The 17258-nt window shown below is 36.2% G+C and overlaps 1 protein-coding gene across 1 annotated transcript in view; it reads right to left on the bottom strand.

The window, feature by feature from the left end:
• The window catches only part of FAM13A (family with sequence similarity 13 member A), a 190173-nt gene that overhangs the window by 139989 nt on the left and 32926 nt on the right, over positions 1 to 17258 (bottom strand). Inside the window, exon 4 of the mRNA XM_069485346.1 lies at positions 16437 to 16614. Within this exon, the coding sequence (XP_069341447.1) occupies positions 16437 to 16614 (178 nt within the window). The remainder of the gene's footprint in view (positions 1 to 16436; positions 16615 to 17258) is intronic.

Raw genomic sequence — 17258 nt, 5'->3', positions numbered from 1 at the left:
CTATTTGTTAAAGGACTCCACCCCAGAGTCAGTAATCTAAGAAATTAAGGGAAGTTGGAAAAACCACCTATTGACTAAATGGCCTCCAAAATACAACTTTCTGGCATTTAGCTGGTTATTTTGAAACTCTTTGTAAAATAAATTTACATCTATAAAGGAAACATCCATTTGTAAGCACATCTTCCTAAGAGTCATGCCTTTGGAAGTAAAAATTTAGAGTTTCCTAGCTAACCACCATTTGGGGCAATGGAAAAGATAATCAGGAGACTGATAGTCTAAAGGCGGGAGAGAAACTTTGAAAACTGGCAAATGATATATCTTATAAAAGCTATTCAATCTGTTTCTGTCTGTGTCTATGTGATACTTCTCTACCAAAATATATGAAAGAGCTCTAACTAATTGGCTTAAAGAAAAAGCACTTAAATCAAATATTATAAAAACTCATTCAAATGCCTTTTACTTCATTCGACTTGGGTAAATCTTTGGTAAATAAGACCACTTTAATACTGTTGGTTAATGAAAATGAAACCACCCTTTTATAAAATTAATAAACGGTAACAAGGTGGGAACTGTGGTAGGGCCAGAACTCCACAAAGGCATAGGCACAGTTAAAATAGAAATATAGTCAGCCATTGTCCCCTGGTTTGCTTCCCTGTAATTGCTTCTCAGGAGTCACATAGCTGATGGTCATAAAGATTAACTTTCTTAATTACTCTCATAGATAACATCACCCTTATGAAACCTAAGGCTAGTTTTTTAGTTATCTTCCAGGCCCTAAATTCCAGTGGAAGAACTGATCCACCCAGACCAGTGGCCCATACCAAGAACTGACTCAACTGGTCTTGTGACCCCCCACCCAGGAACTGACTCAGCACAAGATGACAATTTCTACACCCCTATGTTTCTACCTGGAACCCCACCCATCAGCAGACACAATTGCCTACCCCTTTGCCTGCCAAACTATCTTTAAAAAAACCTTTCTCCCAAATTCTAGGGGAACCAGATTTGAGAACTTCCTCCTGTCTCGTCTCCTCCTGTGGTGCCTGTGATTTTAAACTTTGTCTGCCATTAGCCCTGCTGTCACAGTGTATTGGCTTCCTCTTGAGCAGCGGGCAAAGAACCTGGTAAGGCTGTAACAAAAACAATTGTCTTCTAATGAGCAAAATATCAATGTATCTAAATCTAGGGTTGTTTCTTAGGTGGTGACTGCCTAATATTCCCATGCCATAAAATGGTTGATGAAGAAATGACTTGTGATGATGGCTGGCTTTGTTTAAATAAGCAATTCAAACATAATTTTTAAGAACAATTAGATGAATATAAACGGAATAAAAGTTTATAAATGAACTTTCTAGATTCAAAAATCTTTTTCAGTAAATTAAAGTCATGTTATGATTAGGTAATGGATATTCAGGAAATGTCTGAATCATTTCTAAGTCAAAATATTGAAACATTAAGTACTAAACAATAAATTTAAAGTATATTTACTTAGTCATCTTTGTATATGATATAGAGAAGGTATATATATTTGGGTCTGTTATTAAACATTAAAAGTTGTCCTATGTACTATGTACATAGTACTATAGAAGTACTATGAGAAGTACATTTACAGAAATTATAAAATGTATATTTACAAAATGGTATGTGACAGTTCAAAATTGCTTACTTAGGTTTTTACTAGAAATTAAGGTTACTAAAGAGTTAAAAAATTCTAATTAATATGTGTAATTCTGTGTACAAAGTATACAGAAAAGTTGTGGTTTTGGTGAGAAAAACTGTAAAAAAACATGAGGAAATACTTTGTTGAAAACAATAATATTGTCTAATTTAGAGGTTATTTAAAGATTGTTTCAAAATATAGATTTAGGAAGGAAATAAAAATAAGACAAGAAACCAGTAGGAGAAAGGGATACAAAAAAGGTTATAAGGAGGAGGACGAATTTTTGGTTAAAAAAAAGAAAGGTTGAAAAGACAAGAATAATTTTTTTTTTTTGAGACAGAGTCTCGCTTTGTTGCCCAAGCTAGAGTGAGTGCCGTGGCGTCAGCCTAGCTCACAGCAACCTCAAACTCCTGGGCTTAAGCGATCCTACCGCCTCAGCCTCCCGAGTAGCTGGGACTACAGGCATGCGCCACCATGCCCGGCTAATTTTTTTTTTCTATATATATTTTAGTTGGCCAGATAATTTCTTTCTATTTTTTAGTAGAGACAGGGTCTCGCTCTTGCTCAGGCTGGTCTCGAACTCCTGACCTTGAGCGATCCACCCGCCTCGGCCTCCCAGAGTGCTAGCATTACAGGCGTGAGCCACCGCGCCCGGCCAAGAAAAATTTTTTGTATGAGAATTTTCTGTGGTCAAAATGAAAAGAAAGAAGTAAATTAAACTTCTGTCCTAAGGTAGAATAATTGGTTGTTTCAACATGAAGAAGGAGGAAGTACAGAATAAAACTGAAGGTTTAAGCAAGCTGTAGTAAGATTTGTGGAAGACAAATGTCATGAAAAAATGTGTGTGATCAAATTGGCTAAAATTAGAAGAAAATTATTTATAGGTTTTTCTAAAAATTAGTCTTTGGTAGCAGCAGTACACTATTGCAAAACCAAAATTTGGTTTCCTATTTTAAAACAAGCTTTTCTTGATGCATTGACCTGCTCTTAGTAAAAAATTGTGAGACCTTTTAGTTAACTGACCTATAAAATAAAGATTCTGTGTTTTATCAATAATTCCTGTGCTTCTTGTTTTCTTTTTTAGGTCAATGATTACTTAGGAAAACGAAGTCACCAGTTGAGGAATAGAGTTAAGGTTTCCCACAAATATGTAACTACTTTTGAAATCTTCTGACTATCACTCTGGTTAAATGACTGCTATTTCACACTGACCTGTGTGATCCTACCGTTCTTGATCAAGTGTTTTGAACCTTCATTTTTGACAAACACCCCAAAATCAAATTCAAAATTAAGTCTTTTTGATCTTGAACTAACTTTTGGACATTCCAAAAGAGAAATATTGGCTCAATTAGGCTTATTTGGTATGTTAAATTTTATGGGAAACAAGTCCAAATAAGAATTTTTCAGCTTTAAGTTGTATTTGTATGAATGTTAATATGTGTTCCAAAATTGTATGAAATTTCAAGAAATCTTATGTGCCATCAGTCATAATTTTGGTTACGTTAAAATATTGTATGGCACAGAAATAACCAAACTTACTTGTTAACTGTATCATTATATAATAGATTTTCATCAGGTTTTTAACCATGGCCATTTTAAGTATTATTGTCCACAGTTAACTGCTTTATTCTTATGTCTTTCGAAAAGCTTTTTGTGAACAACTATAACCCTAAAACACTGTGTGTTCGAGGAGGTTCACAGAAAACATGGAAAGGACTCTGAAAAGTACACGTTACTGCCAATGTTGAGATACTATTGGACTGGTTAGAATTTCTATAACTCTAATGAAGAAACCGATGTGTTTGTAAAATTGCTAATGAAGATAAAACAGAGCAAATATTAATTACATGGGAATAAATGCATTGATGAAATGTATTATGGGCTTTTACATCTTTTTTATTTGAAACATTGCTATTTTTTTTAATGCTTTGTTTCCCAGATTTAAGGAAACTTTTTCCTCTCTCTTCTAAGAAATCTATAGCTTACAGTAATTGGGTAAAACATACTTAGGTAAAGAAAAAAATGGAACATTAGCATTTCTTCCCTACTTGATACTTCCAAAATTCAAAAACTATTCCTAAATATTCTTTTTATGGCAATATGGTTATCTGCGTAAGTTCAATAAGAATTTGCTCTCTTTATAGCAGTATACAATTGCAAACACTGGTTGTATGAGGGGTCTTCAAAAGGTTCATGAAAAATGCATATTATGAAGAACTACTACGCATGGATTTCAAAATTTTTTTCATCACAATAAACCTGTACCAACTTATTACAACATGTCTAAACAGGTTCTAGTTTGAAGCACTGAGAAGGATAAGGCATCAGTTTCAAAGAGTTCCTATCAGATCAACACGAATTCTGATAAAATTGAAGCAAGAACATCAAATTTATGGAGAACCTTGGGTAGAAGAACAGTGAAACCACTAATGCTTTATGGAAAGTCTATGTGGACGATGTCCCAAAGAAATCAGCACTTTACAAGTGGACAACTTGGTTTTTGAATTTTTTTTTTTTGTAGAGACAGGGGTGTCTCACTCTGTTGCTCAGGTTAGTATCGAACCCCTGGCCTCCTGACTTGGCCTCCCAAAATGCTAGGACTACAGGCATGAGCCACCACACCTAGTCCAGATAAATTGCTTTAAGAAGGGATGAGAAGATGTTGAAGATTAAGCCCCGGTGGCAGTCCATCCACATTAACTTGTGAGGAAAAAAATTAATCTTGTTCGTGCCCTAATTGAAAAGAACCGACAACAATTAATAGCAGAAACAACAGCCAACACCACAGACATCCCAATTCGCTCAGCTCACATTTCTGATGGAAAAATTAAAGTCGAGCAAACTTTCCACCGATTGGTTGTCACAAGAAAAGCTTCTCCTGATGTCTGCCACCGTGGCATCTCAGGAGGCCATGACCCCCCACTGTGACCAGATCAGATGCAGACAAGAGAACTTTCGATGGAAATTTTAAACAAGTGGGATCAAGAGCCTGAGGCTGGGGAGAGGCCAGGAGACTGTGGGAAGGAAGGGCACGGGGAAGTACCTCAGGCATGTTCCCAGAACTGGGACTGATAGGAGGATGCCATTCTTGGTAGTTCATTCCAACTGGGCAGGATTTGGCAACCTCGCTGCAGTGGACGCTGCAGGCGTTACAATGTCCTGGGCTAGAGATTTGAATGTCGGAGCTACAGCCGGGGAATGATCCTCATGGCCAGAAACGAGTGCAGAGAGTAGAGTGTGTTCCATTCACACGTGCTGGCGTTGTGCTTTCTCCCTTCATAGGATCAGTACGGGATTGGCCAGAGTTGTGGTCTTGCCCAGGTGGTGAGATTTGCTGACAAGGACGGTTTTGCAATACAAAGCTAATTTGTGTGTGACTTGGTACAGTAGAGTGCCCTAGCTCTCTCTCTCGGTCACAACAGGGGCATGAGCCTCACAGGTTCTGAGGAATGAGAGGTAGGCAGGTCCCACATTCACTTGCCTGGATTAGGAGCTTGGGTTGTGCCACCCTTCCTGTGCAAGAAACATTCCTCACCTGGCCACGTCTCCAGGGGTTTAGCGACTGCCCTCTGGGCCTCTGTCAGAGCTAGTGCTCACACCTGCTGTTGGGGAGCCCGAGTGCAGGCTTGCCTGGTCCGGCTCTGCCCAGCTTCCCCCTTGCCCCTGAGGCTGAGCATGGAAAGTAAACCACCGTGTATTCCAGTCAAGCCCATTGCCGGGGACACCTAAAAGCTTCTCTTGGTTAAAAAAAAAAAAAGAAGAAGAAAAGAAAATCAAGCATAAATTCTACTGCTATCATGGCAGCTGGTTCTTACCTGTAAGTACCACCTACTGGTCTGGAAGACTGACCTGCACAACCCAGCAAGAAACTGCTGACACAAGTGCACAGGGCATGGGAACGAGATAAGCTTCTTGTGACGTCTGGCCCTGGGCTTCTCAGGAGGCCATGACCCTGCTCAAATGCCTGGCAGACTGCTACTACAAACGGCATTTGAGAAAGCCACCACAGTAAGGCTGTTTACAACCAAGGAATTCAAACAAATGTCTTCACCACTGAATGCACCTCCAAGCAAAGCCAAATGGCTCTACTCAATAAACATTATAGTCACATCCTCAAGGGAAAAAATAAGTCCCATCCAAATGAAAGTAAAGTAAAAAAATGAGAAGAAGTGACAGTTTCTCCAAATGAGAAGAAACCTGTATAAAAATACTGGAAGTATGCAAAAGCAAGGTGTTACGACACTCCCAAAGGATGACACTAACTCACCATATAGAAGAATCAACACAAGATCGATTAAAAACTTAAGTGTAAGCCCTGAAACTACAAAAATCCTAGAAGAAAACCTAGGGAAAACTCTTCTGTTTGTTAGTCTAGAAAAAGAATTCATGACTAAGACCTCAAAAACAGAAGTAACAAAACCAAAAATAGACAAATGGGAGTTAATGAAACTAAAAAGCTTCTGCACAGCAAAAAAAATAATCAACAGAGTGAACAGATAATCTGTAGAATGAGACAAAATATGTGAATATCATGAACTCGACAGGGGACTGATATCAAGAATTCACACTGAACTCAAACAACTTAACAAAAAACCAAATAATCCCATTAAAATGTGGGCAAAGGACATGAATAGACATTTTTCAAAAGAAGACATACAAACAGCCAACAGGCATATGAAAAAATGCTTAACATGATTAATCATCAGAAAAATGCAAAATAAAACCACAATGAGATATCATCTTACACCAGTCAGAATTATTATTAATATTAAAAAGACAAAAAGTAACATGTTGGAGAGGATGCAGATAAAAGGGAATGCTTAGGCACTATTGGTGGGAATGTAAATTAGTACAACCTCTTTGGTAGATAGTATGGAGATTTCTCAAAGAACTAAACATAGAATTACCACTTGATCCAGCAATCCCACTACTGGGTATCTACCTAAAAGAAAAGAAATTATATCAAAAAGATACCAGCACTTGTATATTTATCTCAGCACTATTCACAATAGCAAAGACATGGAATCAACCTAAGTGTCTATCAATGAATGACTGGATAAATAATATGTGGTACATACATACCATGGAATACTATTCAGCCATAAAAAACGAAATCATGTCTTTTGCAGCAACATGGATGGAACTGGAAACCATTATCTTAAGTGAAACAACTCAGATACAGAAGGTCAAATACTGCATGTCCTCACTTATAAGTGGGAGGTAAATAATGTGTCCATATGGAGCAATAGCCATTGGCGCTTGGAAGGGTGACAGGCTGGGAAGGGGGTGAGGCATGGGGCATTACTTGATGGGTACAACGTACACTATTTGGGTAATGGTTACATAAAAGCCCAGACTTCACCACTACACAATATATCCATTCAACAAAACTGCACTCGTTCCCCTGAAATTTACACAAAATTTTAAAAAATTAATGGGGGCAGTGAGTGACCAGAAAAATCTAAGAAGGATCCTTAGAAGAACAATAATGCAAAAAAGATTGAGAAACATTGATCTAATCCCTCCAGTGTGTTACTATGAAAGATTAAAGTTAAATACTGGCTCATAATACAAGATCCAGCGGGGGGAGACTGAACGATGCAGAGACGAGTGGGACGATCGGAGCTGGAAGGGCCGACGAAAGAATTCAGGATTCTGAATCAGAAAATGAGGGTTCAGGCCCCAGCACTACTACTCATATAAGCGTAGCTTTTGGAAAGGTGCTTAACTTTGAACACTACTTTCTTCACTTGTAAAACAAACACGTTAATAATATTACAGGGATCTTGTGAGGATCAAATTTTTAAAAGTTATGTGAAAAATTCTTTGTGAAACAATGGGGTCAGAAAATAGTCAGTGGTTGCCTGGGATGAGGTAAGGAGAGGAGTTGACTAAAGGGAACATGAGGGAACTTCTTAGAATAATGGAAATGATCTATATCTTCATTGTGGTGGCGGTTACGACTGTATGAGTATGTCAAAACTCAGAACACTACACTAAAAAGGATGCATTTTACAGCATGTAAATTGTACCTCAAAAAAGTTGATTTCTTAAAAAAAATCCTTTGCAAACTATAAATAATTATAAGAATTTGTTTTTAATGCAGAGTAAGATGATAGCTTTCACAGTAAAATTGCTGGTGTATGCTGAACTTGCAATTGCCTAAAACTCTCTAGTCTTTTTCATAGGAATTGGTACTAAAGTAGATATTTCTGGTCCTGATTTCTCTTGAGAATCAAAGTTCAAGACTAAACATTTATTCACTGTAAATATCAATTTGTTAAGTTTCCACCCATTCTTTCCACCTCTGATAGAATAAAAACAAATAGTGAATATTTTTGCAGTCTTTTTCAATCTTTATTTCTAACCTTGCTATTCAACATATTAGCGTCCTCAGCTTTGTTTCATTGATGCTTTTTATATGTATAAAGCCTTCTATGTATTAATCTAAATCTACTTATAAAGGCTTAATGAGTAGGGAAAAAGCAATAAGATACTTTATTTGTAACTTCTCTTGGGACTGTCATTTGATTCATCAATACTCTTGGAATATTATTGTTCACCCAGGCCTGAATGTACCTAATTGCATTATCACCTGACCCAATTGCTCAGCCTTGTCCACGAAAATCCCATGCAGACATTATGTCCTTAATGTTTTGCAATTAAAAAATGCTGACATGCTGGGACATTTCTCTGTATGTAGTTCCTTGCCAAAGAAAAAAGAAAAATCTATCACTGAAAGCAATCACCTGAGGCGAGGTATAACAACCATTTTAAAAGGTATAAAAGTTTGCAAATTTATACCGTCCTGTCTCTGGATGTATTGTGATTGACCTATATTCATTAATATGCTATGAGTGAAAATTTAGCATAAATGAAGAGCTGGAAGATTTTTTAAAAAGATAACATTCAATAATAAAGTTCCTAATGTTTCTCAGAATTGAGGTGAGGCAGTGGAAACTAAAGTTTCCAGAATTGTTTTTATACCTGATGTTGCCCTTGGCGATGTTTCCCTTCTTAAGAACTACTGATGCTGCTGTTTCCAGGTATTCAATTTATATTATGTATATTAGCTTTCACTTTTTCCTCATATTATACATTTTATGAACAGTACCATTTATTAACCTAAGTGATGAGTGCTTCTCAGAAGCACCAATAGAATACAAAACTTTACAAATGAAAGCTCTAGACTACTACACCAACAGTCTCAATATTTTAGATTAGTTGGAAAAATTTATATTAATTTTTCAGATATAGTTTTCAGATACTTGAAATCAAGTTACCAATCATTTGAGTGGATAATTTAAAAAAAAATTTTACACTGGATAATTGGATATGTTTCAATATATTTTAGGTACATGGTTTCAACCAAAATAGTGAAAAAATAGTAGCTAATTATTACTCTTAAGTATTATTATTATACCTGCAATGATAAAAAAAGTCAGGGAGAATTTAACTGATATACAGAAGTATATGAAAATTGGTATTCATTATTGTCATTTTTAAGGGTTCTCAGAAAATTTGTATATTTCAAAAAACTATCTCCTTATGTGTCTTATAGAAAAGCTGTCAATAGTAATAAAGACAAGGATAATACTAAGGTAAAGGGGTAGATGACTTTTTTCTAAACCACTACCAGAATTAGAGTGACAGTGTCAATGTCTCGAAGATGTAGGGACACTATTTATCTGAAAGGGTCACAATTAGAAAGGAGTTGATATATTCTGGATGAAGAAAAGTGCTCCAATTCAAAATCTGGAATTTTTTATGATTCCAATTTTTACACAAGGATATGGCTGATGTTGAAGAAACAGATTAGATTAGCAGTGACAAGTCAGTAATTTTTATGGTGGCAATCCTAGAAGAATTAGCAATTCTGTTATAGCCATGAGCTCTTTTCAGATTGCAAGACCCAGAAGCAGCTAGGGCACCTACAGAATTTGAGACAACCTGCGTCAGACAGAAAGGCTAAAACGTGACAAAGAAAACCATGTAAAGGGAAGTGGAGCTCACGTGTTGGGGTATCAACCCCTGTGCTGGTTCCCCTGCTGTGCTGTAGACTGGGACGAGCAATGGACTCAGAGTCAGAACTGTGCTCCTGGGCTGCTTACGCTAGTTCTTACACTCGTCAACCTGGATCTTGTCTTAAATGACATCTTAGATCTCTTCCATTTCTGTGATTCTACTTTTCTAAAGAAACAGACTGATACGGTGTAGTAAATGGTAGACTTCTGACGACTTCAGAGCACCAGTTCTGGAACAGAAGAGGTGACTATGTGCATGAGTTCTATCAACGTTAGCAAAATATAATGATTTTGTAGAAACTCAACTTTAGATTAGGGGAAGTTCTCATTTTAAACCAGGAGGGGAACATCTCACTTTTCATTTAAAGAATTGATTTCAGGACCTTACCTACAGAAACTTTTCAAATTCATCATTAACAAAGAATACGTCTTAGCCTTTGACTTGGTTATAAAGGTTATGCTCACCAAAAGCGATTTGGATCAGACTGTTAGCAGTTTGAATGCCTAAAGTAACTTTTAGTCTTATTTTTCATCATGTTTTCTACTGCACCTTACGGTCAATGACACAAAAATAGATTTTCAAGCTCAGAGCTTCTACTCATAATGTTGTTTTTTTTTTTTTTTTCCCGTGGAAAGTCTTTCCTCTCTTCACTTCCTAAATCCTATTTATCTTCCAAGGTTCAGCTAAGTTGTGCTCTAGTTCTTCATCATAATTATTTCTTCCTTATTCTCACAGAATTTATATCATCTTCTATCATAGCAGATTAGAGTCTGTTATATATAATTTGTTGTGAAGGAATTTTTATCCCTTGCACTGTATTTTAAGGGCAGGAAGTCCGCCTAACTCATATTTCCAACAGAGCCTACAACTAAGCATGAGGGAACTAAAAGTCTACATGCTCTTAGAAGCCAGTCTTACCTTCCTAGTTCTTTTGAATTAAAAAGTTAACTTTCCTCTTTGTACGTAAATGGGCAATATGATTATAGTATATAGTATAAAATATAAAAAATATGCTGTTAGCATCTCTATCAGAATAGCATATATGACACATTTCATCTCCAATGGTAACAGTCCCCAAATCAGCAAGTTATAGGCAAAATCAGCAATCTTTGATATAAACAAACCTTGAGATGGAATAACTGGAATGCTTCCAAATGGGCTAAAGAAACACTGGCAAGGCCTGTCAGGGTAATAAATACCAAGAAACACATGGTCTTTACCAAGAGCTTAGCCTGTAATGTTACTGGGGAAAAAAAAAAAAAAAAAGCCAAACTTGGATCCTTCGTTGCTATGGTATCAACCCATTTGCAAGTTTCAGTGGTGCTGCATAATGGTGGCTATCAAAACAGTAAGAACGCTCAAAACTATCTCAAAAGTAGTTTGAAGGAAACTATTCTCATACTGTGCCCGGCTTCATCATATCTGACAGCAGTCCAGCTATAAACTCAAGAGAGTCCCAATGCGTATTAGTTAAAACATGATGAAAATGTACAGAGAAAGAAAACCAAATTACTCTTATTTTGTTCTATGCTATGTATGGGTGCATGTAATTTTATTCTAAGCCTTAGTCCACTGAGTATTATGGAAAAGTTTTTTTAAGTAGCAAACTTGACTAACTTGAATTTCAGCTTGTCTTTTTTTTTTCTTTTTTTTTTTTGTTTATTTTTGCTCCCCAGCTTGTCTTTTTTAAAATTTTACAGCTTTATTGAGATATAATTCATTTACTACACAGTTCACTCATTAAAAGTGTACAATTCAATGGCTTTTAGTATATTTAGATTTGGAAATCCATCACTACAATTTTAGAACATTTTCACTACTCCAAAAATAAGCTTCATCTTGGCCATCCATGTTTTTAAAAAATTGTGGTAAAAACACATAACTTAAAATTTATTATCTTAACAATTTATAAGTGTGCGGTTAGTAGTGTCAAGTGTATTCACCTTGTCAGACAGATCTCCAAAACTTTTCCATCTTGGGAAATTGAAACACTACACCCAATAAACAACTCCTCCTTTCTTCCTCCTCCCAACTCCTCATAACCACTATTCTACTTTCTGTTTCTATGAGTTTGACTACTTTAGACACTTCATATAAGTGGAATCATACAGTACTTATCTTTTTTGACTGGTCCATTTCACTTATCATAGTTTCCAAGGGTTCATCTATATGTTACAGCATGTGACTGGATTGCCTTCCTTTTTCAGACTGAATAATATTCCACTGTATGTATATACCATATTTTGTTTATACATTCATTTACTGATGGACATTTGAATTGCTTCCTTGGCTATTGTGCCTTGCCTCTTCTGAAGTGTTAAAAATCAACCAGGTGTTTAAATAGCAAGACAAGAAAGAAGGGAGTAAGAACAATTCACAAATTCTGAAGTCAGCCTTTGCCCAACCCAAATGAGCCAAAATGTTTGGAAACAATATAAACATTTAGGGAGGCCGTTTATTTCTTAAAAAAAAAAAAAAAAAAAGAATAAAATGTTAGAGTCCCTGAATTCAGTTTTCGGCTGATCTGCCTACAGCTACATCAAGGTGGAGAATCCAAATAAGACAATCTAATTTGTATAACCCATTACACAGTAGGAGCTGCTATATATTGCTATATTCTTCAGCCAAAGAGCATTTTGTCAATTTCCAGAGACGCTTAATATTTTACCATTGGCAAAAATAAGAATGAATTTGTGACCACAAACTTGTTTCACTTCTAACATGGATAAACCAGATTCTTGCCCTAAAAGTTCACATATAAGGCTGGAGGAGGAGTCAGGAAGAGGATAAATATTAACAGGCTGAAATAGCTATACAAAAAATGATAGGGATACAAAACAGAAATATGTTCAAAATGCTACGAGAACTCCAAGAACAGGAGTTGTTGCTTGTTATTCTCACCAGAACCATCTTCCTCTTTTCTGGTTCTTAGTGTCTTAATTCTAATCCCATCAGGATATTAATCTGTCAGGTCAAGTTAGGGTAAATTAATTCCACAGAGCTTCTTTCATGTCTCGGTTTTATGACTCTCACAAAGATTTTCTTAAAATTGGGTATGCTTAGAACAGCTACGATTAAATTATATTTGGAATATATTTTCGTTATATTTAGAATTCTATATTTAGAATGTAGAATTTTATTTTATAATAGTTAGAATTAACTATCTTTATATTTCCCGTCAGTTTTGTGATAGCAGAGCACACCAGGGAAAAGACCTCTATTAACTTCAAAGTAAATTCAGAACACTAATATCATCTATCTGAGACAGTCCCAAGGAGTAAGCATCAAAAATTCACGTTGTAAGTCTGTCACCTAGAATACAGAACATAGTCTCTCATATAAAAAAAAATTTAAGCATGATGCTTAAGCTCTTATCCACTCCAAAAATATCTATTTAACATATACGTTAGATTTACATTACTCACAACATAAAGACGACTAGAACAAGGAGACTAGCATATTACATTATGTGTTAAAATATGTTTTCATGCATTTGCTTAGGAAGTTGAAGAAAATGTAACAAAAAATACTAGTAAGTAGTAAAAGAAGGAGAAAAAGAACAGTTACTATTTACTATGCGTTGGATTCAAAGGGTTTAGGTTTGCTAAACCCTTTCAATTTATGAACTGATTTAATCCTCACAATAGCCCTAAAAGGAAGGTACTGTTATAATTAATCTCTGTTAAAGATAAGGAAACAGTATGCAAAGTGAAATAACCAGACCAAAGAGACCATGGACTGTATGATTCCATTTATATGAAATGTGCAGAAAAGGAAAATTCGGAGACCCAGAAAGTAGATTAGTGGCCGCCTGGTGACTGAGTTAACTAAAATGGGCATGAGGGTCTTACCGGAGGCATGAAAATGTTCTCACACTGGCTTGGGGACGGTTACACCGCTCACTAAAGTTACTATCACTGAATTGTACACTTGAAATGGGAGAATTTTATGTCTTGTAAAAAAAAAAAAAAAAATACAGCCATGCACTGCATAATGAGTATTTCAGTCAATGATGGACTGCATGTACAATGGTGGTCCCATAAGATTATAACAGAGCTAAAAAATTCCTGTCACCTAGTAAGTCACAATGTTGTGTAGCACAACACATTACTCATGTCTTTGTGGTGATGCTGGTGTAAACAAACCTACGGCACTGCCAGAAGTATAAAAGCATAGCATATAAAATTATGTATGGTACATAACACATGATAATGACAGTAAATGACTACATTACTGGTTTATGTAGTTACTAAATTTTGTCATTATTTTAGAGCGTACTTCTACTTATATATATATAAAAAAAAAGCTGGCTGTAAAACAGCCTGAGGCTCGTCCTCTAGGAGGTATCCAGAAGGCACTGTTACCACAGAAGATGATAGCTCCAGGCATGTTATTGCCGCTGAAAATCTACCAGTGGGACAAGATGTAGAGGTGGAAGACAGTGATACTGATGATCCTGACCCTGTGTAGGCACTGGTTAGTGCGTGCCTGAATGTGTGTGTGTGTGTTAGTTTTTAATAAAAATGGTTAAAAAGAAAAAAATAATTTTAAAAACAGAAAAAAGCTTACAGGATATAAAGAAAGAAAATATTTTTGTACAACTGTACAATGTGCTTGTGTTTTAAGCTAAGTGTTATTTTGTAGCCACACTTACATTTTTTACTTTAATTACTTACATGTAATAAATTTTGTGTAGCCTAAGCATATAGTGTTTACAAAGTCTACAGTAGTGTTCAGTAATGTCCTAGGCCTTCACGTTCACTCACCACTCACTCACTGTCTCACGTAGAACAACTCTCAGTCCTGCAAGTTCTACTCACGGTAAGTGCCCTATACAGGTGTACCGTTATTTATCTTTTTTGCTGTATTTGTACAGTGCCTTTTCTACGTTTAGGTATGTTCAGTTACTACAGCTATTAGTACATTCTTCTGGAGTCTCTTTATAGACAGCACCATCTAGCAGGCATAGTGAATAACCAAACTAACACACATTCTGCTCTTTTCGGTAAGACAAAATACTAACATTTAACAGAAAATCCACAGAGATGTAATTGTATGCTGGAATTAGTTTTCTTATATCCTCTTCTGACATAATGGGGAGAAAAATCACACAGTGCAACTCTATGTTTTTTACATCTTTGTTCCTTTTATAATACAACAGGAAAGACTAAGGGTACTTTATACACTTGCCTTATACAATAAATGCTACAATTTGAGCAGTTGTAGCATTCCTGTTTTTATATACAATGAGCATTAAGCCATCCCTGACCTTCAGTGGAAAAAAACAGTACCTTTCACTGAGGAAGAAACACAAAAAGGAAAACATTTGCAGATTGTTCATGAACCACAGAAAGTGATACAAAGTAACTCTGGGTTTGTTCCCTGTATACACAGCACTCAACTCCAGAATGTTCCTCTATCAAAAAGAAGATACTAGATTTCTCTCTTAAACAAAATATTCTCCTAGATTTCTCTCTCAAACAAAATATTACTACAAAGGTCAGACATTGGGGCAGAATGAAAAGCAAATATCAATCCATTTAAAACATTATGAAGGAAGGAAAAAATGTTCAAATCACTTGAACACTACACTGGAAAGGAAAGATGAATATAAGCAAAACTATTTTATGTGAAGATTTTTTAAATTGTGTTAAACACATAAAATCTACCATCATACCCATTTTTAAGTGTACAGTTTAATATTATTAAATATACCCACACTGTTGTACAACAGATCTCCGGAATATTTCATCTTGCAAAACTTAAGCTCTATGCCCATTAAACTCCCCATTTTCCCCTTCCCCCAGTTCCTGGTAACCACCATTCTACTTTCTGTTTCTGTGAATTTGATTACTTAAGATACCTCATGTAAGTGGAATCATAAACTACTTTTTTTTTGTGACTAGCTTAGTTCACTTGCATAAAGTCCTCAAGGTTCATCCATGCTGTAGCACATGACAGGTTTTCCTTCCTTTCTAAAGTTGAATAATATGCCCTGTGTGTATATACCACATTTTCTTATCCATTCATCCATCAGTGGACACATTTTTCTGTCACTGGACATATTCGACTCATAATTTTCCATCTAACAGCAATAATTTTAACTTAATCACTATTAAAAAATTACTCATGGGGGGTGGGGGAGGGGATGGGGGTATGCCTACACAATGAGTGCATTGCACACCGTTTGGGGAGTGGTAACACTTGAAGGTGCTGACTCGGGAAGGGGGGTGGGGGGGGGGGAGGGACATATACCTACATGATGGGTGCAACGCGCACGACCTGGGGAACGGACACGCCTGGAGCTCTGACTTGGGGGGAAAGGCGGTACATGGGCAACATATGTAACCTGCAATTCTGTATCCCCCATAACAATAAGATGAAATAAAAAAAAAAGAAAAAAAAATTACTCATGATATTATATTCCTTCCCTTTCTGCTAATCAGATTTCAGATCACAGATCTTTTAAATGCCGTTTTTAATGGAAATAAAACTTATTTCCAGAGTTTTAATAATGTTATTTGAATTACTGCAAATTATGGTTTCGTAAAAAGGCATATCTGCCTCTTTCAAATTTGCTATGAAAAAAAAAAAAAAAATGCTAAAATGCCCAAGAACAAGATGAAACTTCCCCAACATAATCAGGTTGGTTTTTCAGATTGAAATATGCCTCTACATCCCAGTAATTTCAGACAGTAGTAAATGGAAAAGGGGACATGATGACATTAACAGCAAAACTCCACTAACTTACTGAAAGCAATTTGGCCCAAACACAGTGGCGAGATTGTGAACATTCATGCGATTCTGCACGTGATGCTTGGCTACTTTCGTCAAGAACTGGCAAAGGTACTTGAGGAGGCAGTAGTGGGTGTCTGGCAGCTCTTTTATTAAGTCTCTTAAGCTGTTCTCCTGAGCGTCATTTCTGCCATCTGGAAGAAAAAAAGAATAAAAAATGTTCTCCGGCATAATGCACAGTAACAACAACAAAGCATGTAGGTGTAACAAATTCTAACATATTATTCAGAAAAAAATCCCTTAGAGACTGAGATAGGCCTTGAATAATTGACTTTCTTTTTATGTTAAAGAATTACTAACTTATTCAAGAAATGCAGAAACCCACGAGCTCTATTCAGTGCAAAAAAATTGTGTTTCCATTTCTTATTTCCTTCCCCCAAATTAAGATAATGGTTAGGTTTTCAATCCATAGTGGAATCTTCCATTTGATTTTTGTCTTCAAGTTTGTCAAAAACAAGACTCTCTCGGTTGAATAAAATTTGATACGAGAGACCTTCCTGGGTCACCATGAGGGACATGATTAGAATACTGTGCCCAGAGAAAACTGAAGGAAACTTTTAAAGTTTTTATACAGCTTTTTAATCTTGACAAAGATCCTCTCCTTGACCATACTCTGATGAAGCTCCTCTGAGCTATTTTTCAACTAGCCCTTGTTTCTGGGCATGTTCTCAAGAGACTACTTTTAGTAAGAATATTGCTATGTCAGTTTAGCCAAGATCCCCCACCCTTGATACCTGATCACCCTGGATATCTGACCAAATTCCTCATTTCCCCCATC

This window comes from Eulemur rufifrons, chromosome 13 (genome assembly GCF_041146395.1).
Source record: "Eulemur rufifrons isolate Redbay chromosome 13, OSU_ERuf_1, whole genome shotgun sequence".
Classification (NCBI taxonomy): Eukaryota; Metazoa; Chordata; class Mammalia; order Primates; family Lemuridae; genus Eulemur; species Eulemur rufifrons.
The sequence above is the reverse complement of the archived record's forward strand: the minus strand, read 5'-3'. Positions and strand labels throughout refer to the sequence as shown.